Genomic DNA, 24,196 nt, shown 5'->3' on the forward strand with positions numbered 1-24,196 from the left:
TTTTCTATTTATTGGTAGAAAAAAAAAATTATTTTGTTAATAAAAAAAAATCAAATTTCAAATATATTGTAAACAAAGGGGAAATAACACATGCCCTCGTGCTAAATAAAAAATGAAAAAAAAAAACATTAAAGTTTGATTTAAATCATTGATATGATTATATTATTAAATTATAATTTAAATATAATCAAGATTATATTTTCACATAATGTTCTTTAGGATGATTTAATGTAGAAAACAGTAAATCAGAAAATACATCAATTTAGCTGGGTTTCCAAAGACATTCACATTAACATCACTAAGTTGTTCATCACTAACATGCTCACAACAGACCCGGAAGAGAAGACAATGCTGAATAAAGTCACTGTTAGTTTTTTGTTTGTTTGTTTGTTTGTTTTTTTGACCAAAATGTATTTTCGATGCTTCAACAAATTCTAACCCTCTGATGTCACATGGACTACTTTGAAGATAGTTTTTATTACCTTTCTGGACATGGACAGTATACGGTACACACACTTTTTGGGTGAAATTACCCTTTAAACTTTCAACAAATATGAATATTACTGTCACACACAGAAGACTACGGAGACAGAAATGGAATCAAAGCTTGAACGGTTTATTGAATGGGTGATGGTATATGAAAGATGAGGTATGGATGACAGTCCAGAATTAAGCAATGGGCACACAGACACACTTCAGAGCCACCAGTTGCAGAAAGGCAGTTGGTTTTCCAAAGTATCCAATTGACGACGATGAGAGGCAAGAGAGAGTCAGGTTAAGTCAATACATGTATTGGAAGTTGCATAGACGAGACCAGACAGTGACTGGGTGTTTGTGGCTGGCTTTTGTAGTGACTGCGTAATGAGGAGTGACAGGTGCTGCAAATTAAAAATCAGGTGTTTGTGATCGGGGATAATTGGTTGTGAGTGCCCCCGTGTGTCCGCTCCTGAGGACTGCTGAGATCTCGGACTCAGATGAAAGTCCCGCAGGAGCTATTGATCGAGGATGTCGTGCCGGGGTATCCAAGAGCACTCCTCAGGAACGAAACCTTCCCATTCAACCAGGTACTCCAGCCGTCCACCCCAAAACCTGGAGTTCAGGAGCTACCAGACGGGGTAGACAGTGGCTGCCTCTTCAAGACGGGGGGCTTCTTCACCAGGTCCTGTGAGTGAAACAGAAGTGACAGGTGAATGACATGGCTTCAGTTGTGACACATGAAATACCGGGTGAATCCTGTAGTGTGGAGAGAGACGGAGTTGGAAGTCTACCGTATTGACCTCCTTGATGATGGCGAATGGTCCAATGAACTTGGGACTCAGCTTCTGGCAGGGCAGGAGGAAATGGATATTCTGTGTCGATAGCAAGACCTCGTCTCGACCTTGAAGTTGGGTGTCGGGGCACGTCTGGCATCTGCCTGCCAATGGTGGCGACGAACAGCTGCCGAACAGCTGTTACCTCGAGATGGGGGCAAATCAGTGGCAAAGTCCACTCTAAGATGTGATCAAGGATGACGGGGGATAGGAAAGGGACATAGTTTTCCAGAGGGCAGATGTTTTTGACATCACACACTCCTTACACCCCCTCATGTCCTCTGCCATGTGGGGCCACCAGAAGCGATGTTTTAGCAGCGAAAGGGTTTGATGGATGCCAGGATGACCAGTGCCTGGAGAGACATTAGCTTTGGTTATTAACGGTGTCCGTTGTTGCAAGGGTACATACTTGTGACCAACTCGATAACCCGGTGGAGCATTAGACGTGTCAGGGAAGGTGTCCTCCTCACTCCACTCTATGGGACAGACAAAGGCCTTTTCGGGCAGGATGAGGTGAGGTGTCATTTCGGGAGGTGAGGTGTCATCCTCTGAGGAAAACAGTCTAGACAGGGTATCTGCCTTACTATTCTTATTACCCGTGCGGTATGAAATGGTAAAATTAAAACGGTTGAAAAAGATCCTAAATCCTGGCTTGTCGAGGATTTAGTCTCTTTGCCTCGCGTAGATAATGCAGGTTTTTTTGATCTGTCAGTACCGTAAACGGATGAATTGCACCCTTAAGCCAGTGTCGCCACTCCTCGAGAGACAGTTTGATCGCTTTTGTAGGAGTAGTAAGCACAAGGATGAAGACGAGATGGGTTCCCCTGCTGCTGAGAAAGGACAGCTCTGACACCTGTAGAGGATGCATCGACTTCCACAGTGAAACACTTGTTAGGGTCAGGATGAATTAGAATGGGGGCCTCGCAGGAAGTTTTCTTCAGCGTATTAAATGTCGCTTCCGCTTTGTCACTCCAGTTCAGATGTTTGGGCTTACGCTTTAATGCAGACGTCAATGGGGCGATGATGACACTGTTCTATTGATGATTTTTTGAGATTGATGATTGAGGATTTTTTTTTTTAGATATTCGACTATGGTGGGTTTCAGCCAATTTGACACAACCTTCAAATGGCGTCGACCTTCCCCTCATCCATGCTCACTCCGCATCTGGACACATCATAGCCAAGGAATTTGATTGTGGGCTTATGGAACTCACATTTCTCAGCTTTGATAAAGAGTGTATGTTGACGTAGCTGGGTATGAGCAACAGGGTCACTGGAATAAATAAGGATATCGTCAATTTTTTAGCAGATCTCTAAATATGGTATGCATGAATTCTTGAAACACACACAGTGTGTTGACAAGGCCATACGACATCACCAAATACTCCCAGTGGCAAGTAGCGGTCACAAAACCATCTTCCACTCATCACCATTACGTATTCTGATCAGATTATAGGCACTGCGTCAATCTAGCTTTGTGAAGATGTTAGCACCACGGAGCTGTTCTAGCCCCACTGGGACGAGAGGAAGAGGATAGCAAAACTTCTTGGTGATGGCATTTAACCCTCTGTAGTCTATGCAGGGTCGACGTCCTCATTCTTTCTTAGCCACAAAGAAGAATGGTGAAGCAGCAGGGAAAGTCGATGGCTGTATGTACCCTTGTTCCAAAGCTTCTGCGATGTACTTCTCCATTGCATCTTGTTCCGGGATGGTGAGTGAGTAAATCTCAATCCCCGGGCGCCGCAGCATAAATGGCTGCCCACTGGAGTGTGTGTGTTCACAGTGTGTGTGTGTGTGTTCACTGCTCTGTGTGTGTGCACTTCGGATGGGTTAAATGCAGAGCACAAATTCTGAGTATGGGTCACCATACTTGGCTGAATGTCACGTCACTTTAAAATTGCACAGTCCCATGGCCGATGAGATGGTAGGTTGGAGACTCTCTTGGGACAGAAGACATCTTTGTATTCAGCATATTCTGGAGGAATAGAGACAGAAACGTTATCCTTAGGACTTTCTATTGAGGTACTGCATACCTTCAGTTTCGGAGGAGCACGATTTCAGTATTTCAGGGAAACAATATGGGAAACACTGATTACTCCAACGTTTTACTTCTCCAGTGTCCCAAGAGAGCTCTGTGTGGTGTTTGATGAGTCAGGGCCTCCCAAGGATTACATCTGCGGTGGAATTCTCCAGGACCAGAAGCTTCATCCTCTCCAGATGTAGAATACCCACTTTAAGAGTGATTTCAATGGTGCGATGTTGGATCGAAGAGCGATTGAGGGTTTCCCTGTCACTAATTGCACCTTTGGTATCTATGAGATGCGCTCTTTCAAGATATTGAGCTGATGGCAGAGCTGGGCTGAGATGAAGTTCCCGGCTGACCAGGAGTCGAGAAGGGCCAGCACTGTAACAGAGACATTATGGGACGATAATTGAATTTAGAGGAGTGTATATATTTTCCTCTGGCTGAACTGAACTCACCAAGGCTCTGGGAGGACAGATATGGCACTCTCTGATAACATGCCCATTGCTGGTGCAATACAAACAGAGACCGTGGGTCAGCCGCTGATGATGCTCTGAGAGTGGGATCCGAGTAGTGTCGAGCTGGATGGGTTCTGGTCCTGGAGAGTTCGGTGTTGGTGAGCGGTAGAGTGTAGTGGTAGTATTTTTGCATGCTGACATCTGATTCTGGGTGCGAATGGCTCTCTGGATGAAGCCCGATCGAGTCAAAGTTGTTAGTGAGTTGAAGACGAAGCTCGGGTTGCAGACCATTGCAACATGGTGTCATTAGGGCCCGTTCGTCCAGTGCAGAAACGGAGACAGTAATCCGCAGCCGAAGATTTTCCCTACTTGATGTTATAGAGTTCGTCACAAACTGCATTCACCTTCAGGAATGCCAAAAACTTCTTGGAGGTACTCACTGAACCCTTGGCATGAGTGAAGAAACTGACCATATTGATGCCAGATGGAAACAGCCTAGCGGAGCTCCTTCTCGGTAAGCAACGAGATGATGAAAGCGATTTTTCCTCGGTCTGTGGGATAACGAGATGCTTGCATTTCATAAATCAATTCACACTGAAGCATGAAACCCTTACACTCAGCCGCTTCACCAGTAAATGGAGTTGGGCTTGCCATTGGAATAGTGGTGACGGTAGCCGAACTGGTAGCGGTGTAGCTGGCAAATCCGTGACAATTACTATGACAAGTTCTCAAATTAAAATCAGCTTACTCTCAAGCTTTACTATTCTTTACTTCCATACATTTAGCAGTGAATCCATTATTAAAGAGAAAGTACAAACTTAAAGCACAAATCAACATGATTAATAGATCATTGTCGCAGAGCACAAAACATGATCATAAATCATCTAAAGTTTCATTCAAGCAGGATAAATAATATTAGTTATCTTAGATCAATATCTAAATTGAAATCTATTCTTACTTTTAATGATATGGAGAAAGTTGTTCACGCCTTTGTGTCTTCATGTTTGGATTATTGTAATGTATTGTATCTCTGTGTGAGTCAGACTTCTCTCTCCCGTTTGCAGCTTGTTCAGAACTGAGCTGCCAGACTTTTAACCCTTTCGAGTCGATTAATGCATATATGCGTTTTGAGTCATTTTCTCCTGATAACCCCGAAAAGAACTTAAATTACACTCTCAGTTTAAATTGTACAGATAAGAGCAATACATCAATCGAATCTGTAAAGGGTCTAGTTTTTTTGGATACAGACATAATAAAACAAAACCTTTGTGCACTTATAAAATAAAGATAACAAAGTGCGCTGTCTGCAGCCTTTGTCTCCGCTGATCGTCATGTACAAACACGTCATTAAAATGAACTGTAACTCCGTGAATACTCAACGAAGAGACATGAGAGAGAGATATCTATAGAAAGCCTGACATTTCTACTTTTAAACTAAACAAGTGCTGCTGAAAACAAATATTCTGAGAAAGTAATCCATATGAAAACAATGCAATGTCTGTTTTTCATGTCTCCCTTCATTATATCTAATGTGACCACGCCCTCGTGCTGAACACGCTATTCAGATGCAAACTGAAGCGCACGGCTTGAATACACCCACACAGAAGAAAAAGCAGCGAGACTGTTCTTCAAGTTTTTATTTTATTTTACTGTTTGCTTCGCCATGACAGGAAAAAGACAATTCACCCCAATAAGATGTGATGTGGTTGAGGATTTGAGAAATGGATTTCCTCAGAAAAAAGAATGAAGCACTTTATTAAGCAGAGATCATAAACATGAGTAAGTCTCTTTTTATTTATTTATATACTTGTACTAGTTTTCACATAACGTGTAAACATTTTGCTAGTTAGACTTTTTCCAAATACTTTTTCCAAACTATAATTCCTGACTAAATGTATAATCAAGTGAAACATTATGAAGTTTCAATAACAATATACAATACTATACCATTCAAAAGTTTGATGTAAATAATATAAATGTAACAAATAGAGATAACTCTAACAAATGTAAAAACAATGCAGTTCTTTCAATTTATTCCCCCTTAAAAAACATGAAAAATATTCTCAGCTCTTTTCAACATTAATAATGATAAAAAATAATAATGATGATAATAATAAATGGGTTTTTTTGGTAGAAAATAAGATTGTTAAAGGATTTCTGAAGGATTGTGTGACTGAGAGTAAGGATGCCAAAATTGTTTGAAAGTAAGCTTTGATTGTTCCTAATAAACTGTTTAACTGCTCCCCCAAGTGGATATTAAATTATGTTGTGGGATAATTAAATATATTCTTAATAAACTACAAACATAAAATTATATACTTTTATTTTGTTCTCACATTCTTTCTTGTAACTCCTCACTCACATTGGCAAAGCTGACTGAGAGGCTCATTATGCTGCTCATTATGCAGGCCTTTGTCTTCTCAGGTGTAAATCACAATGATATTCATGGTAGTTGACGCCTACTCACATATGACTTTTACCAACAAAAAGTGTCTTAGAAAATTTAAATCAATATATTGTTTTCTGTGAGTGAGTAAACAAGATGATTTTCACATCATTCAGAAAGAAAAATTCTAGGCTACAAGCTCCAGTTCTCAACAGTCCCGGGAACCAATGTTATGTATGTGTTTTATGGCCTTATTCAAGTGATTTAACATTTTTAGTTTTTCACTAACCATGCATAACATTTTTTTTTTTCTCAAAAATACAATCATGTACATGCATGCATTTCACATATTATTATAGCCAAATTTGTGCTGATTACAGTGAGATTAGACTTTACCCATTTAGATATTTATAAGAAACTGAAAAAAGCACAAATATCAGGGCATGACAAAACTTCTCCAGACCCCAAAAATATCTTAGACTCCAGAGGGTTAACGGGTACTAAGAAGAAAGAACACATTACTCCGGTTTTAATTAAACTACATTGGTTACCCATATGTTACAGAATTCAATACAAAGCGTTGTTGTACTTTTTTTTTTGTCCCGAGTATTTTACTGATTTAATCAGCTGCTGTCAATCCAGCAGATCTCTGTGCTCGAATGATCAGTTGCTTCTTGTAGTTCCACAAACGCATTTAAAATGTAAAAGCAATCGGGCATTTTCTGTTGCAGCTCACAGGCTTTGGAATGACCTTCCTCTGTCTGTTAAAACTTGTCCTTCATTGGGTGTTTTTCAGAGTGCGCTTAAAACTTATTTGTTTTCTTTAGCTTTTGAAAATGTGTGTATGTCATATGTTTGTATTTGTTTTTATGTTTCTCTTTTATACTTTCTGTACAGCACTTTGATTCCACTTGTGGTGTTGAAAGTGCTTTATAAATAAAGTTGAGTTGAGTTGAGTACTTCATCACACCAACTGTCTGGATTTTATTTAAAAAAATGTTTGCCTTTTACAAAATTACACTATTCACTACCTGAGTTTTACTGTGTCCTTTGGGTCTGTATTCGTATGTATTCAGCAACAATTTGTGTGATTTTACACAATTAAAACTTAAAGAATCACTGACTGTGTTGGGCTTGAGTCTGTTCATAGTCAAGAGACTGAAATGTTGATTGTGTGTGAAAGTGTGTATTTCAGTGTTACTCTCAGTCCTGCAGTATCATGTTACTGAAGAGCAGCTTGTCTATTCTGTCATTTACAGCTCAATCAGCTGAACTCAAAGCAGCAGAAAGAGACTCAACACTTCAAACATACTTTACATTGTGCTTCATGTGTGAGAGTCAAATAGGATCTTACCACAGTTTCTCCAGTTTACAGTGGGGATCCTCCAGTCCAGCAGAGAGCAGCGTGACTCCAGAATCTCCTATTTCATTCCCAGTCAGATCCAGTTGTCTCAGGTGTGAGGGGTTTGATCTCAGAGCTGAAGCCAGAGCAGAACAAACTTCATCTGTGACACCACAATCTCTCAACCTGTAGAAACAATCATATACTCTTCACTGTCTCAGATCAGACCAGTTCAGCAAGTGAATAAATTATTAAAAATTAAGTAGAAATATTAAACACAAATCAACATGTTTGCTGGTTACAATTGCAATTATTATTATTATTTATCTATTTATTTTCTAGGACATTTTTTAATATTGGCAAACCTGGATAATTGATTCATATGCCACTTCTCTAACTCTGAATAAGAATGTTATGGTGTCACTGATTTATATACCTTGACCACAGCTAATCTCTGGACAACATCTGCAGCACTGAAGATTTGTGAGCTTTTAACTATTGTCAATTTTGTTTACAAAAACCTAAATGTAAAATGTTTGTCGACAAGGTTTTTTGAGAATAATAATGTCATTAAACAATAACGGAGACTAAATGAACATGTAATATCATTGATGAAAAAAGACCAGACTAAAATGTAATTAATATAATAAAAACTTTAGCAAAACTTATTTTGTTGAAAAGGAGATCTGTGAATCAATCCATGTTACATTAGTGGTTCATCATCACCATTATATGAAGCTACAAGACTCGTTTTTGTGAGCAAAAAAAAAAAAAAAAAAAGACTTTATTCCTCATTTTGTCTCTTCCACATCACTCTGGTGACATTTTGGAGAATATCTCAGCTGCGTCACACAGATAGGCTGTTTCTGTTCACATCAAATCCCAACAACGTAGGAAACACATGGATTAATTCACAAATCTCCTTGCTACATTTCTGGGCTTGGGAACGTTTCGGTTACATTGCTGTCTATGTAGGGTCTTAATTTGTGTTCCGAAGATGAACATCGTTTACGAAGTCTTACAGGTTTGATAAGACATGATGATGAGTTATTAATTACAGAATTTTCATATTTGGGTAAACTAACATTTTAAGTAGTGGACTTGAATGTATAAGGTTTATATATATAGCAGTCCAGCAAAAATCACCAGCTCAGTCATAGACGACAGTACAATTGCATCTAAAAATATATGAATATCATAGAACATGTCTTTATTTTTTGTTACTTAATTCAACCACAATTATGGGAAAGACTACTGACTAGACAGTTGTCCAGAAGATGATCATCAACACACAAGGTAATTGCTAAAAGGGCTGGTTCACAGGGGACTTAAATATATCCAAAGAAAGTTGACTGAAAGGAAAAGGTGTGGTAGGAAAAGGTGCACAAGCAACAGGGATGACCAAGGCCTTGGGAAGATTATCAGGAAAAGCCGATTCAAGAACTTAGGAGAGTGTAACAAAGGAGTGGACTGAAGCTGGAGTCAGTGCATCAAGAGTCAGCACACTCAGACATCTTCAGGAAAAGGGCTACAGCTGTCACACTCATTGAACCAAGCCACTCCTGAACCAGAGAATAACATCTGAAGCATTTCACCTGAGGTAAGGAGAAAAAGAACTGGACTGTTGCTCAGTGGTCCACAGTCCTCTTTGCAGATGAAAGTAAATTTAGCATTTCATTTGGAAATCAACGTCTGGAGTCTGGATGAAGACTGGAGAGGCACAGAATCCAAAGTCAAGTGTGAAGTTTCTGAAGTCAGATATGATTAGGGTGCTTTGATGTCTGCTGGTGTTGCTCCATTGTGTTTTATCAAGTCCAGAGTGAATGCACCTGCCCACAGTGCCAAAACCACTTCCAAGTGGTTTGATGACCATGATACTACTGTGCTTGATTAGACAGCCAACTCACCTGACCTGAACCTCACAGAGGATCTATGGGGTATTTTGAAGAGGAAGATAAGTAACATCTGACAAACAATACAGAAGAGCTGAAGGCCACTATAAAAGCAACCTGGGCTTCAGTAACGCCTCAGCAGTGCCACAGGCTGATCGCTTTCATGCCATGCCACACTGAAGCCCTAACCATGTAGTGAGTGCAAAATTAAACCTACTTTGGATTAAAAATTTTCTTTTTCATTAAAAGTTTCCTACTTTTTATTTTTCTAAGCTTAAAGTCACCATCAGAATTAAAAAAACTCTTAAAATATTTTGTCTGTGTGCAATGAATCTAGAATATGAGAAAGTTTGTTTTTTTGAATTTAAGAAACCTCCGATTTGAGCCCTTCCCAATCCTTGAGTTTCTCTCCATGGCTGGAAAGCTGCTCCGTGCGTCCTACCTCTTGCCTGATTGTAAACCCTCTTTTTTATCTGCCATCTCTCTCGATCTGTAGTCGATCTGCTAATATGATGCTAATTTTGAATCAAAGCATCTGCTAAATGACTAAATGTAAATGTAATGTAATATGCGTCCTGTGAACTCAAATTGAGCGCTTTCTTCTTGCTATCAGGACAAGACACGCCCCCTTACCGCTGACTGGCTACAAGTGTGTTTTGGGACTCGGTCAGACACTGTGATCAAAAGTGTGTTTTCAAAAACATCATCATGTAGCATTACAGCACAGTGTTCATGGGAAATGTAGGAAGTGCTGCCAGGGGGATAAATGACCGAGAACAGAGCCTCATGTCATGCATCACCAGCCAAACTGGCTAGTAAGTTTTAATTAACACCCGCCAAAATGAATTTTAACCTGCATTTGGCGGGTGTTAATTTAGAACCCTGGTCATGCCTGGTTTTCTCTGCGGAGGCGGAGACAAACACTGATACAGTACTGTACAAGTAAGCTTGAGTTCAATAGTCTCTGATTGAGGTATTTTGCTTAAATGAAAGTAATTCAGCCAGTCTGTGTTCTGTCATGTATCTCGACTGTATTATCGTGATAGTGATTGCTTACATAATGTTACATAGCGTTACTTACATAACATATTTTGCTGTTGTTTTAAAATAGAAACTTTAATGCAATTTCCAATTATTGTAATTAATATAAGGAATTGTTCTGTTATAATATTTGAGAGTAGGTTTTTGTTAATGCATTTTTCATAAAGTAGACAAAGAGAGCCTATCTGAAGTCTTTGGTGCTTATTTAGCCTCTAATTGATATCTTGTTATAAATCTGTACAGTTATGTTAGATAATGTCAAAGAATTCGATATTCTATTGATTTGTGCTTATTAGTGAAAGAGAAACTTCAGATAAATTGTAAAAAAACATTTCCCAAATGACAACAATCATTGCAATTAAAATTTAGCAAAATAGAAATAAAAATGTAACCATTTTAGCCATAATACAGTAAGACAAAAAAGGTTACCACCACTGTTGGGAACGTTACTTTAAAAAAGTAATTATAGTTACTCACTACTTCTTCCAAAAATGAACTGAGTTAGTAACTGAATTACTCTATAATAAAAGTAACTCATTACCAGGGAAAGTAACTATTTGCGTTACTGTAAACAAAAATAAATAAATAAATAATAATAATAATAATAATTTTGCTATATGTCAGAGAATTTGTATTTTATTTTTATTTTTTTGCAGTTTTCACATGTCAGTTAAAATGAGTAGAACAGACAGGTGTTTGTACATAACTTTCGATATTTATTGCATGTCAACAGACAGCAAGAGTTTTATCCTGCACTTCAAGTATTATCTTTGTAAGAAAAGTGTTTTTGGCCACTAGCTTTGTAGATGCGCGCCACACATTACATGTACACATTACATGCACATTCTTGCCTTTGACCACAATGAATTTGAAGTAGTGATTATATCTCCACCTTGAAAATGCCAGCTTTTCATCGGACTGCTCCTGAATCGCCATTTCTGCTGCTGCTGCGAATCTTTGTGTAGCTGTTGTGTGTGTGTGTGTGTGATTGGCGCCCCTGGCGCTGCTTCAGCCGACATGTGTGTAAAAACACTAGCTCTGATTGGCTACCATGAAAACACATGACTCTGCCTTAGCCAATCATAATCGCTTATCTCGTTATTAACCCACCTGCTCACTCGCTGTGTGAGCCAGGGGTGCATTCGGATTACATAGTTTATAAAATCACTGCATAGTAACGCACCGCATTTAGCGTTCAGTAACACTAACGATGTTGTAACGACGAGAAAAGTAATTAGTTAGATAACCCTGTTACTGAAAAAATAACGTCGTTACCTAACGCCGTTCTTTAAACGCCGTTATTCCAAACACTGGTTACCACTAACTAAAACTAAACTTAAATTCTCAAACATTTAGGCCTAGTTTCAATAACAGGCCTTAAACCAAGCCAGAATTAGTTCCTTAGAAAACATTACTGGTGAGCATTTTGAGACAAAATAAAGGCACTGATATATTTTATGATCAGTCAGAGCAAGTTTTGTTCAGTAGAAATAGCTCAGACTTAGATTTTTGCCTGGGATTAGGCTTAAGCCTTGTCTGTGAAACTGGGGGTTAGTCAACTGAAACTTGACTAAAACTAAAACAGGACTAAGTTGACTAAATGTGATATAAACTAAAAATTACATTTGACACATTGAGACTAAATTAAAAATAGCTTACAAAATTAACACTACTTTTAACTTTGATGTTCTCTTGCTCTGGCTACTGTGTATAGACCACCAGGGCCGTATACAGAATTCCTAAAAGAGTTTGCAGATTTCCTCTCAGACCTTCTAGTTACAGTTGATAAGGCGCTTACATGGGATATTTTAATATTCACGTTGATAATGCAAAGGATACATTAGGACTTGCGTTTACTGACCTAATAAATTCTTGGAGTCAAGCAAAATGTCACCGGGCCCACTCATCGTTTTAATCATACACTAGATTTAATTATATTCGCATGGAATCGATCTTACTGCTATAGATATTGTACCTCAAAGCGATGATATTACAGACCATTTCCTTGTGTCGTGCATGCTGCGTATAACTGATATTAACTATATGTCGCAGCGATACCGTCTGGGCAGAACTATTGTTCCAGCCACCAAAGAAAGATTCGCAAATAACCTGCCTGATCTATCTCAACTGCTATGTGTACCCAAAAATACACATGAATTAGACGAAATTACTGACAACATGGGCACTATTTTCTCTAATACATTAGAAGCTGTTGCCCCGATCAAATTGAAAAAAGTTAGAGAAAAACGTACTGTACCATTGTATAACAGTAATACTCACTCTCTCAAGAAAGTAACTCGTAGTCTTTAACGCAAATGGACTAAAAAAAAAAACTAACTTAGAAGTTTTTAGAATTGCATGGAAAAACAGTATGTCCAGCTATAGACAGGCTTTAAAAACTGCTAGGGCAGAGCATATCCACAAACTCATTGAAAATAACCAAAACAATCCAAGGTTTTTATTTAGCACAGTGGCTAAGTTAACAAATTACCAAACGCCACCTGATTCAAATATTCCACCAACGTTAAATAGTAATGACTTTATGAATTTCTTCACTGATAAAATAGACAACATTAGAAATACAATAGCGAATGTAGATTCTACATCATCTAACACTTCAGTTTCATCCATCGCACTCAAAGATAAACTGCAGTGCTTTACAACCATAGGACAGGAAGAGCTAAATAAACTTATCACTGTATCTAAACCAACAACATGTTTATTAGATACTGTACCCACTAAATTACTGAAAGAGCTGTTACCTGTAGCCGAAGAACCGCTTCTCAATATCATTAACTCGTCATTATCTTTAGGTCATATCCCAAAACCATTCAAGCTGGCGGTTATCAAGCCTCTTATTAAGAAACCAAAACTAGATCCTAGTGTACTGGCAAATTATAGGCCTATTTCAAATCTTCCATTTATGTCTAAAATTTTAGAAAAAGTTGTGTCTGCTCAATTGAGCTCCTTCCTGCATAAAAATGATCTGTATGAAGAATTTCAGTCAGGTTTTAGGCCCCACCATAGCACAGAAACTGCACTTGTTAAAATTACAAATGACCTGCTCCTTGCGTCAGACCAAGGCTGCATCTCATTTCTAGTCTTACTTGATCTTAGTGCTGCGTTCGACACCATAGATCATGACATACTCATAGATCGATTACAAAACTATACAGGTATTCAAGGGCAGGCTTTAAGATGGTTTAGATCCGACCTGTCCGATCGCTACCATTTTGTTTACTTAAATGGGGAGTAATCTCATTTATCATCAGTAAAATATGGAGTGCCACAAGGATCCGTCCTAGGTCCCCTTCTATTTTCAATATACATGATGCCCCTTGGTAATATTATTAGAAAATACGGAATTAGCTTCCACTGTTATGCTGATGATACTCAGCTATATATCTCAACGAGACCAGATGAAACTTCCCAATTATCTAAGCTAACAGAGTGTGTTAAAAATGTAAAAGATTGGATGACAAATAATTTTCTCCAATTAAATTCAGATAAGACAGAGATACTAATTATTGGACCAAAAAACACTACACAGAATTTTGTAGATTACAATCTGCAACTAGACGGATGTACTGTTACTTCCTCTACAGTCAGAAATCTGGGTGTTACATTAGACAGCAATTTGTCTTTTGAAAATCATATTTCCCATGTTACAAAAACTGCATTCTTCCATCTAAGAAACATTGCCAAGCTACGAAACATGTTATCTGTTTCTGATGCAGAAAAGCTAGTTCATGCATTCATGACCTCTAGACTGGACTATTGTAATGCACTTCTAGGTGGTTGTCCTGCTTCATCAATAAACAAGCTACAGGTAGTCCAAAATGCAGCAGCTAGAGTGCTTACCAGGTCAAGAAATTATGATCATATTACCCCGATTTTACAGTCTTTGCACTGGCTACCTATTAAGTTCCGTATCAGTTACAAATTATCATTACTTACCTATAAGGCCCTAAATGGTTTAGCTCCTGCGTACCTAACTAGCCTTCTACCACGTTACAACCCATCACGCACCCTAAGGTCAAAAAACGCTGGACTTTTGGTCATTCCTAGGATAGCAAAGTCCACTAAAGGAGGTAGAGCTTTCTCACATTTGGCTCCCAAACTCTGGAATAGCCTTCCTGATAATGTTCGGGGTTCAGACACACTCTCTCTGTTTAAATCTAGATTAAAAACACATCTCTTTCGCCAAGCATTCGAATAATGTATCTTTTTAATTGTGAGTGTAGTTGCATTTGATCAAATGTGCATTTTTATTCATTAGCTTGGGTTAAACTAATTTTACTTTGTTGGATCAGCAGCTATGCTAATGATGTCTCTATGTGTTTCTCTGTTTCTGCTGGGATCTTCATCCCGTGGTAACTAGGATTTACACAAGCTCCAGTCTGGATCCAGAACACCTGAGAAGAGATGATGCTGACCCCTCAGAGGACCCCAGATGATGCTAACCCTGAATCAACAAACAGAACTAACAATTATTGCTAAATGTGTGACTGAATCATATAATAACTTAATTAATAATATTGATAGTTCATCGTCTAGCTGACTACGTCTTGTATTATTATTATTATTTTTTTTTTCTAAAATCCTGTCAAATGTGCACAAACTACTAGCTACTACTAAATATTGTAGAAACATAATTTTCTGTAAAGTTGCTTTGTAACGATTTGTTTTGTAAAAAGCGCTATACAAATAAACTTGAATTGAATTGAATTGAAAAAACTTAATGTTTTAACAGTGAAGTGATTGTTTTCAGTGATACTTACTGAACTGATCTTGATTCTTTAATCACAGGCAGCAGCTTCTGAAGAACTTTCATATTTGCATGTTTATTCTTTACTTTAACAAATTTTTCAAGACAAAACTCATTCAGGTCCTCTTCTGATGTCAACAACACAAAAACTACAGCTGACCACTGAGATGAAGAGAGTTTGGTTTCCTTTATTCTTCCAGATTTCAGATACTGTTGTATTTCCTCCACTAGTGAATGATCACCCAGTTCATTCAGACAGTGGAACAGATTGATGGATTTCTCTGGAGAGTCAATGGTCCTGATCTTCTTTTTGATGTACTCAACAGTTTTCTCATTGCTGTCAGAGATGCTTCTTTTCAGTGTCATTATTTGTTGTAGAAGAATCTGATGAGACTCCACTGACAAACCCAGAAGGAACTGCAGGAAAAGATCCAGATGTCCATTTTTACTCTGAATAGCATCTTTCACAACTCTCTGATGCAGCTCAGATAATGGACAATGCTGAAACAAGTCCTGAACTTTAGACCGTAAACTCTGTTTGGTGATTGGCTCAAACACATTTCTGTTGTGGTTTGTCCAGGAGAGGTGCACATATAGAGCTGCTAGATGTTCCTGAATGCTCAGATGAACAAAGCAGAAGACTTTCCCCTGATACAAGCCCAACTCCTTTCTGAAGATCTGAGTGCACAATCCTGAGAACACTGCTGCTTCTGTCTCATCAATGCCACACTCTCTCAGGTCTCCCTCGTAGAAGATCAGGTTTCCTTTTACAAGCTGCTCAAAAGCCACTTTCCCCAGTTTGAGGATCATGTCTTCATCTGTCACCTTCTTCTCATAGTCCTTCTCATGTTTGATGTTGGTCTGCAGGATCAGGAAGTGTGTGTACATCTGAGTGAGAGTCTTGGGAATCTTTCCTCTCTCTGCTCGACTCAACATCTTCTCCAGAACAGCGGCTGAGATCCAGCAGAACACTGGGATGTGGCACATGATGTAGAGGCTCCTCGATGACTTCAGGTGTGAGATGATGCTCTCGGCCAGACTCTGATCACTGATTCTCTTCCTGAAGTATTCCTCCTTCTGTGGCTCAGTGAAGCCTCGTACCTCTGTCACTCGATGGACACACTCAGAGGGGACAAGATCAGCTGCTGCTGGTCTGGAGGTGATCCAGATGAGAGCAGAGGGAAGCAGATTCCCCACAATGAGGTTCATCAGCAGCTCGTTCACTGAGGCTGATTCAGATATATTACACAGTTTCACTTTACTCTTAAAGTCCAGAGACAGACGACACTCATCCAGACCATCAAAGATGAACAACACTTTATATTCATCACTGGATATTTCCATTTCTTTAGTTTCAGGGAAAAACACATGAAGAAGATCTGAAAGACTGAGTGTTTTGTCCTTCATCAGATTGATTTCTCTGAAAGGAAGTGGAAATATGAGCTGGACGTCCTGATTCTCTTTCCCTTCAGCCCAGTCCAGGATGAACTTCTGCACAGAAACTGTTTTTCCAATGCCAGCAACTCCCTTTGTCAGCACAGTTCTGATGGCTTTGTCTTGTCCAGGTAAAGGTCTAAAGATGTCAGTGCATTTGATGGCTGTGTCCTCTGTTGCTGCTCTCCTGGATTGTGTCTCAATCTGTCTCACCTCATGCTCATTACTGATCTCTCCACTCTCACTCTCTGTGATGTAGAGCTCTGTGTAGATCTCATTCAGGAGTGTTGGGTTTCTCTGTGTCGCTGTTCCCTCATACAGATGCTCAAACTTCTTCAACAGATTTGATCTAAACCTGTTGAGGACTTCATGTCTGGAAAATTACATTCTGCATTATTAAATAGGCTAATGAGCACAGTTTCGTTTATGTATTCTGTATCATAATCAAATACTATTTTATGGAAATATTAGACCTGAGATCAGTCTTTGTGTCTTCACTCTTATAATCTAATGACTGATTCACAGATGCATCACTCCTCATAGACACACAGCTGGACTGGGCTTCTGATCTCTTCTGATGAACTGAACTATAACTGAGAGAGATTAAAATCAATCCATAACAAAGTACATAATCACATATTATTTAAACAATCACATTAAAAACATCTCCAGGATCATTTATACTATTATATGACAAAATATGTTAAAGAGAACTGAGTGTTTTCACAAATGCATCTCTCTTTGTAACACTATATATGTTAATATATCACATGAATATACTTAAAGATAAAGATAACACTATTCTAATTTCATAAAAATGACATGTTGTAATAATATTTGTATAAAAATGTACCTGAGATCAACTGGATGATCCATAGACCAATCACTCCTCACAGACACGCAGCTGTCCTTTGCTTCTGATCTCTTCTGATGAAATGAACTATAATAAAGCGATTTAATTAATTTAATGAGGAGGCTTTTTAAAATCAAAATCTTAATTTTATCTTAAACACCTCCAGACACTAAAACACTATGGAGACTCCCATCTACCATCATTCAAGGTGATTTAATACATTGTTTATTGAAAGTACCTGCATCCTGGAGAAACATCTTCATCTGTAGATGTTTGTGTGTCGTCCATGATGAAACAGAATCTTGATCTCCAGCACTTCAGTATAGAATCGACCCTGGCTATTTAAATGAAGAAACATAAATTCCGAACATTTTGCTTTCACTTTCTGTTTGTGATGCGGATATCCGGTGCACGTTCGATCCGGTTTTTCCAGAATGAACGATTAAAGGCAACTAGTATAGTATAAGGAAACACCAGCTCAAACTTCAAGCGCAATTAATTTAATGTCAGCTTCAATATTCGCTGGATGTATAATGCGTAAGGGAGCGTTTTTAAACTCCACACACAGCGGGAAAACGTTTGTCATCTCAAATCATTGGATATAACGTACACGTCTAATTTCCTATTCATGAAGATCAATCAAAAATAAGAAATGTTAAGTTTAAAAACAAGATACCAGTAATAAATGATTTAATAATTAAATACAATTAATGATTAAAAATGATCAAATTATAAATTGCATAAATGGCTAATGATTTATATTAATGTATGATTATATGATTAACCAATAAATTAATAAAAACAAGAAAATAAAACAACACAGTATATTTGAAATTTGAATGAAATTATTTTATTAGATTAATAACTAAATGTATTATTGTACTAGGTTAAATGTATTTCTTAATGCAGCTTCAGATTCTGTATAAAAGGACAGGCTGTTTTTGTTACTTTGACAGTGTCTGCATGATAAATATATGCATGATGAATGAATGTACCTGTCCTGAAAAAAATATATTTTTCCCCCTTCTTTCTTTCTTTCTTTCTTTCTTTCTTTCTTTCTTTCTTTCTTTCTTTCTTTCTTTCTTTCTTTCTTTCTTTCAAAATATCTGAAAACTCTTAAATCAAGATGCATTTTCTACATAAAAATGACCAGATATTTGTTTCCTGGGGGGATTTCATTGCATTTTATTTTGCAAATTATCTGCCAATAGGGTAACAAAACTAAAATACAATTGTGTTTCTGTTTGCATTAAGATTATTTTTTCTTATCCCATGGCAGATTTTAATTGTTTTAGGTAAGATTCACTTAATTGCACTTGTTTCCCTCATATCAGGGTTAATATACCTTTCTGAAACGGGCGTCTGCAGTGTATTTAACTACATATTCAGGTCTACCTTTAAACAGTGAACGTGTTAAATGCTGCACATGGGAACACTTTGAATGAATCTAATGGATCGGTGTCTCGTTTTTATTGAACCGATTCATTATCCATATAGATTCAATAAAATAAATCAGACTTCAAGAAAGCTCTTCAAATCATCACAAGTATAACTGACTCCTCTCGATCACTAGAGGTCAGTGTTTGCATTACTGACTCAGACTGACAGGAAGTTCATTTGGCTGTTAAAAAAAAAAAAATCTGCTGGTTTTCTGCAAATACACTGAACAGTGAAAAATATTTGAAACTAATTTGTATCTGCTGACATTAAATACCATTAGTTTGCAGAAATCAAGGACTACAAAAACAACAAACAAGATATTTCTCTTGGATATGTTCTATTATGGCTTCAAGAGCACACAGATACAGTAACATGACTTTAAGAAAAGCAAACAAAAATTCTCATTTGAAGAAACAATTGAGTCAATATTGAGATAATGAGACTTTTGATTGCAGATGTTTGCGTATTGGCAAAAATGAGCACATATATTGTTGAGCTTTCTTCTTAAACTCTACAGAAGACACTAGTGAGTTTATATGTCTTCTCAGGAGAAACATCTGAGAAACCAGAGATTGATCATGTTGCTTTATCAAACCAAAATTAAATGTTCACTATCCAAACATCATAAGTTAATCATGATGGTTTTGTAAGTAAAAGTATATATAGTAAGATCATGAATCCTAAAATGCAGAAGAAATAATAATAATAATACCAACTTATTTGACACAATGAAACAAGATGCCTCCTATGTTCCTCAAGACAAAATATAGTCTGGATGAAGTCTATCAGATTTTCCTGGAGAGGGACTACTGCATTATTACTATATTAAATTATCTATATGGGCTTGAGAAGGTGGCTAATAACACGAGCTACTTCTTGAGCTGGTGAAGCAGTGAAACGCTGAGATGTTTGTCCAGTGTTGAGTGTGTGATGAAGCTCAGCAGCTGATCCTGGAGCAACACATCACAGCTTTATCTGATTCCAGCAACTAACAAAACAGCGGCTTGAATGAGCTGCTTTTCTCCCCTGAGCTACAGCGGTGGAAATGTTTGAGAGTTTTCTGATGTTAAGACGTTAAGGTTTGCAAACTTCAACACAACTTGCCCCGCTCTACTCCATGCCTTGCTTTAAGGAATAAACCATGATCCCACACAACATTAGCCAGTCTAATAAGCTCAGAGATGGTTTGGCCTGTTATGGATCACATGTTTCAGATCAATTACATCTTTCTTCGACGTCCAGCGTTTCCTTACATTAAATCCTAATGTGTTCCACTTGAACGGACTAAACAACTCAAACTCAACTTAAATTGTGATTTTTCAATTGAGTGTTCAGCTACTGCAGCGAGTGGCCGTATCCGTCTTCTCTAGAAGAGCTCTTGATTGTCACATCCAGTTATTTAAATGGCCTTCTAGAGGCCAGGAGCTGGAGGGGAATAATATCCTTTGGCTTTGCTTCATGGCTCCAGCGTTTCTCATTTATTTTTAGGTGGAGCTGCATTGGCACCTTTCCACCGTGAAGGTAGTCCAGAGGAGCCAGACTCCTGAAGGCGTACAATGAATCAGTGCATTAGAGTTTAATAAAAGTGCACAATTTCTTCTTTCTGCTCCACTTGGCTGTGACAGCCGTTGACGGGGGTAGGTGAGCACCCCTTCAAAGTTAAACAAAGCCATTTTGTTTAGTCGAAAAAAAAATGGTTAAATAATGAAATTACTTACTTCCAATTACAGCACGAGAACTGTTTTATAAGCACAGGTTTGTGTTCACATCCGTGCTTTAAAAGAGTTCCACAGGGGAAACTCAACTGTAAATGTCTGGACTCCTTTAGTCACACTATGTTCATGAAATTACATTTTCAAGTGCATGTTGAGTCAAAGTCAAACATTTTCTGCAAAATTAGTCATTCATATAAAACTTCTGTTTGATTATTTCCCCCATTGCCATTTATGTGGTTATGTTTATGTTTATGGTTATTTTTGCATTTTGTTAACTGTTATTATTGTTTATTTTAAATAATTTTTGAATGACAAAAAAACATAAAATAAATAAAATCCACAGACTTCAGTTTCAAAACGAAAAGGTGCTGCCTTTACTTTTTAAGTACAGTTGAGATCATTTCAACTTAAATTACCTTTAAATTGACTTAAGTTGAATCTCGTGTAATTTAAAAAGTGAAGTTGAAATTAATTAATCTGATGAGTTAAAATAATGAAAAACAAATAATTTTTACAGTGTAGAATGCCGAAATGAAACATTTTGTGGCACGCAACCAGCGACTTCGTGGACACGGCATTGATTCATTATTATTACTGATAATATTTACATTCACTACACACGCTAGTTGGGTATACTAATTTATAATTAGATTTTTTTGTAAAAAAAAAAAAAAAAATTGGTTCATTGTTCAATGATGTTGTAGCACATAACACCACTAGGGCAAATCACTATTGTAACCTTTTGTTTGTAAAACATACTGCAGTGGTGATACTTTACGATGTGATCAACATAGCATGTGCTGACACTTTAAAAACAAACAGCTTTTCTATTCATCAACATTGCGAATTTGATCGACAAACTAACCAGATGTGACATGCCTACATAAATATTAAAATCAATCAAAAGTGGCATCCAATCAGAAAACTGTGTGGGTGGGGCTTTCTCATTGATGCTCCACCTTCTTAACAAAATGGATAAGAGCATAATCAAAATCATAAAGTTGAATTATTGTGAACTACTAAACTGTGTAAAAAGTAATCTGTTTGTGGTGGATAATGTGGAGTATAATGATGATGTTGTTATTACTTCTTCTGAAATCCATGAAAAAATATTGAAGCTAAGGGATAATAAGCCATGTGGTCCGGACCATATTACAGCTGAACATCTTAAACTTGCCAGTAAGAAACTGTGTCCTCTGGTGGCTATGTGCTACACAGGGTTTTTTGTTCATGGGGAGTTACCCGATTCTATGCTGTCTGTTGAACTGGTACCTGTTATCAAGGATAAAGTGGGGAAGCTGAATAGCTCAGATAACTATAGGCCAATAGCTTTGGCCAGTGTTATGTCAAAAGTGTTGGAGACAGTTGTCCTGTGTAGACTTGAGAGGTACGTCCTGTCTACGGATAATCAATTTGGTTTTAAACGAAAGCATGGTACTGATTTATGTATTTTTGCACTAAATTGTTTTTAAAATTGATTAAAAGTGGGGTCCCTGGTTTTTTGATTATAATCTTAGTATATTGGTATTCTCATCAGACAATGAGAGTTAAATGGGGGAGTGTAACAACGGCTCCCTTTAAAGTGACCAGTGGGTTTCGACAGGGTGGAATTCTGTCTCCTTTTCTTTTTAATGTGTATATGAATGATTTGTCTATGATTTTAAATGCTTGTGGTACAGGTTGTTGGGTTGGTGACCCACTAATTAATCACCTTATGTACGCTGATGACTTGGTCATTTTTAGCCCATATAGTGCTGGTATACAACAGCTTTTGAGTCTATGCACACAGTATGGTGTAGATTTTGATATAAAGTATAATCCAAAAAAGAGTAAAATTATGACTATAAGAAGTAGAGATGATAAACATTCTCATTTTCCTGATTTTTATCTATCTGGTACTGTACTTGATGTATGCACAGATATTACATATCTTGGCCATATTATTGCAAATGACCTGTCTGATAACAAGGATATTTATAGGCAGCGTCGTAAGCTGTATGTGCAAGCGAACATGTTGTGTCGTAAGTTTGGTATGTGCTCTGTCCCTGTGAAGATTTCACTCTTTAGAACATACTGTACACCATTGTATACTGCCTATCTTTGGTGCCTTTATAAGCAAGATAGCATTAGAAAGCTCACAATGGCTTATAATGACAGCATGAGGCTGCTGCTAAGAGTCCCAAGAGACTCTAGTGCAAGCCATATGTTTGTTAGTGCTGGGGTACCTACCTGTGATGCAGTCTTGCGTAACTTAATGTTTAGATTTATGGGTAGGGTGTCTGAGTCAAAAAATGACCTAATTGCTGTGTTGGCTAACCCTAGACGAAGTTCTGTAAGATTTTCGTCCAGACTGTGGAACCATTGGTGTACATGTCTGTATGTTAGACACTGAACACTGTGGCGGGTCTATTTTTACTTCTTGTATACTTATTATTATTTTTTTTTTGTTGTTGTTGTTTTTTTCCTATGTATGTGTTTTTGTATTGTACTATGGATCCCTCTGGGTCTGGAAATAAAGTTTATTATAAACCATTTTAATATTATTAAAAATACTGAGTGACTGATGAAATCTTTGTCATGGAATACAGTTGTTTGTTCACAGCGAGTTCTTTCAACATTTAAGCTTCTTTAATGTTCAAGATCTGAGGAGGAAAAGTAATGATTATTGTCACTTTCGGAATAATGGAAAATTTGATTTTGCCGTTTCAATTAAAATTTTCCTAGACATAGCAATTTTTTTTTTTATATATAAATTGTCCAGACAACAAGAAAATTTATGTCCATTGGCCCTCAACTAAGCTGAATGATACTAGTTAAAATAAAATAAGTTTATTTTTTTTAATCATTTAATATTTACATTTACATTTACATGTATTCATTTAGCAGATGCTTTTATCCAAAAAACAACAAAAAGAGCAATGATATATAAGTGCTAATAATTATTTTATTGCAATTTTTAGTTTACTAACCCTTATATGCACCAATATGAAAATGCATATTAATAAACATCAATTGCTACCTAAAGAGACATTCTTAATAATCAGTGTTAATAACACAGTTTTTAAAGTGCCACATGGGCACAAACATCCATTTTTGAATTACATCACTGACCTTTAAACCAGAGACATAAAGAGAAGAATGTGGTGTTTGTGGTTCCAGATGAACTTGAGGGATTTTGCAGCTGAATCAGGTGAATCATTGAGTTTGAATCACTGAGTTCATGAAGCAACCGGAGGCTGAATGAACAAGAAGCCAAACAAGAGCCTGATTTATCTGAGATTATGGGCTGTTTGGTGAAGGTAAGATGGACTTCTTGGGTTTAAGGACTTGGAAGTGAAAGCTGTGTGAGCTCAGCTGGATGAAGAGAGACTGGAAGCATCTTTCTCATTCTGTTGCACAATGAAGCTTTACCAGTGACACGTTCTTTTCTAAGAAGCAAAACCAGTGATTTTAATAAAACATGCTCTAGATCTGATTCATTCAGGAGAATTCTGATTCATTCAAAATCAACAATTCACTAATTAAGTCATTTTC

General features: G+C 37.4%; 1 protein-coding gene across 1 annotated transcript in view; it reads right to left on the bottom strand.

The window, feature by feature from the left end:
• LOC128020183 (uncharacterized) overlaps nt 1-17,584 on the bottom strand; it is a 42,474-nt gene extending 24,890 nt beyond the window's left edge. The window contains exons 1-4 of the mRNA XM_052606887.1: nt 17,508-17,584; nt 17,128-17,247; nt 15,234-17,027; nt 7,532-7,705 (exon numbers count right to left, since the gene is read on the bottom strand). Of these exons, the coding sequence (XP_052462847.1) occupies nt 7,532-7,705; nt 15,234-17,027; nt 17,128-17,247; nt 17,508-17,530 (2,111 nt within the window). The 5' untranslated portion in view covers nt 17,531-17,584. The remainder of the gene's footprint in view (nt 1-7,531; nt 7,706-15,233; nt 17,028-17,127; nt 17,248-17,507) is intronic.
• Between the last annotated feature and the right edge of the window lie 6,612 nt (nt 17,585-24,196).

This window comes from Carassius gibelio, chromosome A9 (genome assembly GCF_023724105.1).
Source record: "Carassius gibelio isolate Cgi1373 ecotype wild population from Czech Republic chromosome A9, carGib1.2-hapl.c, whole genome shotgun sequence".
Classification (NCBI taxonomy): Eukaryota; Metazoa; Chordata; class Actinopteri; order Cypriniformes; family Cyprinidae; genus Carassius; species Carassius gibelio.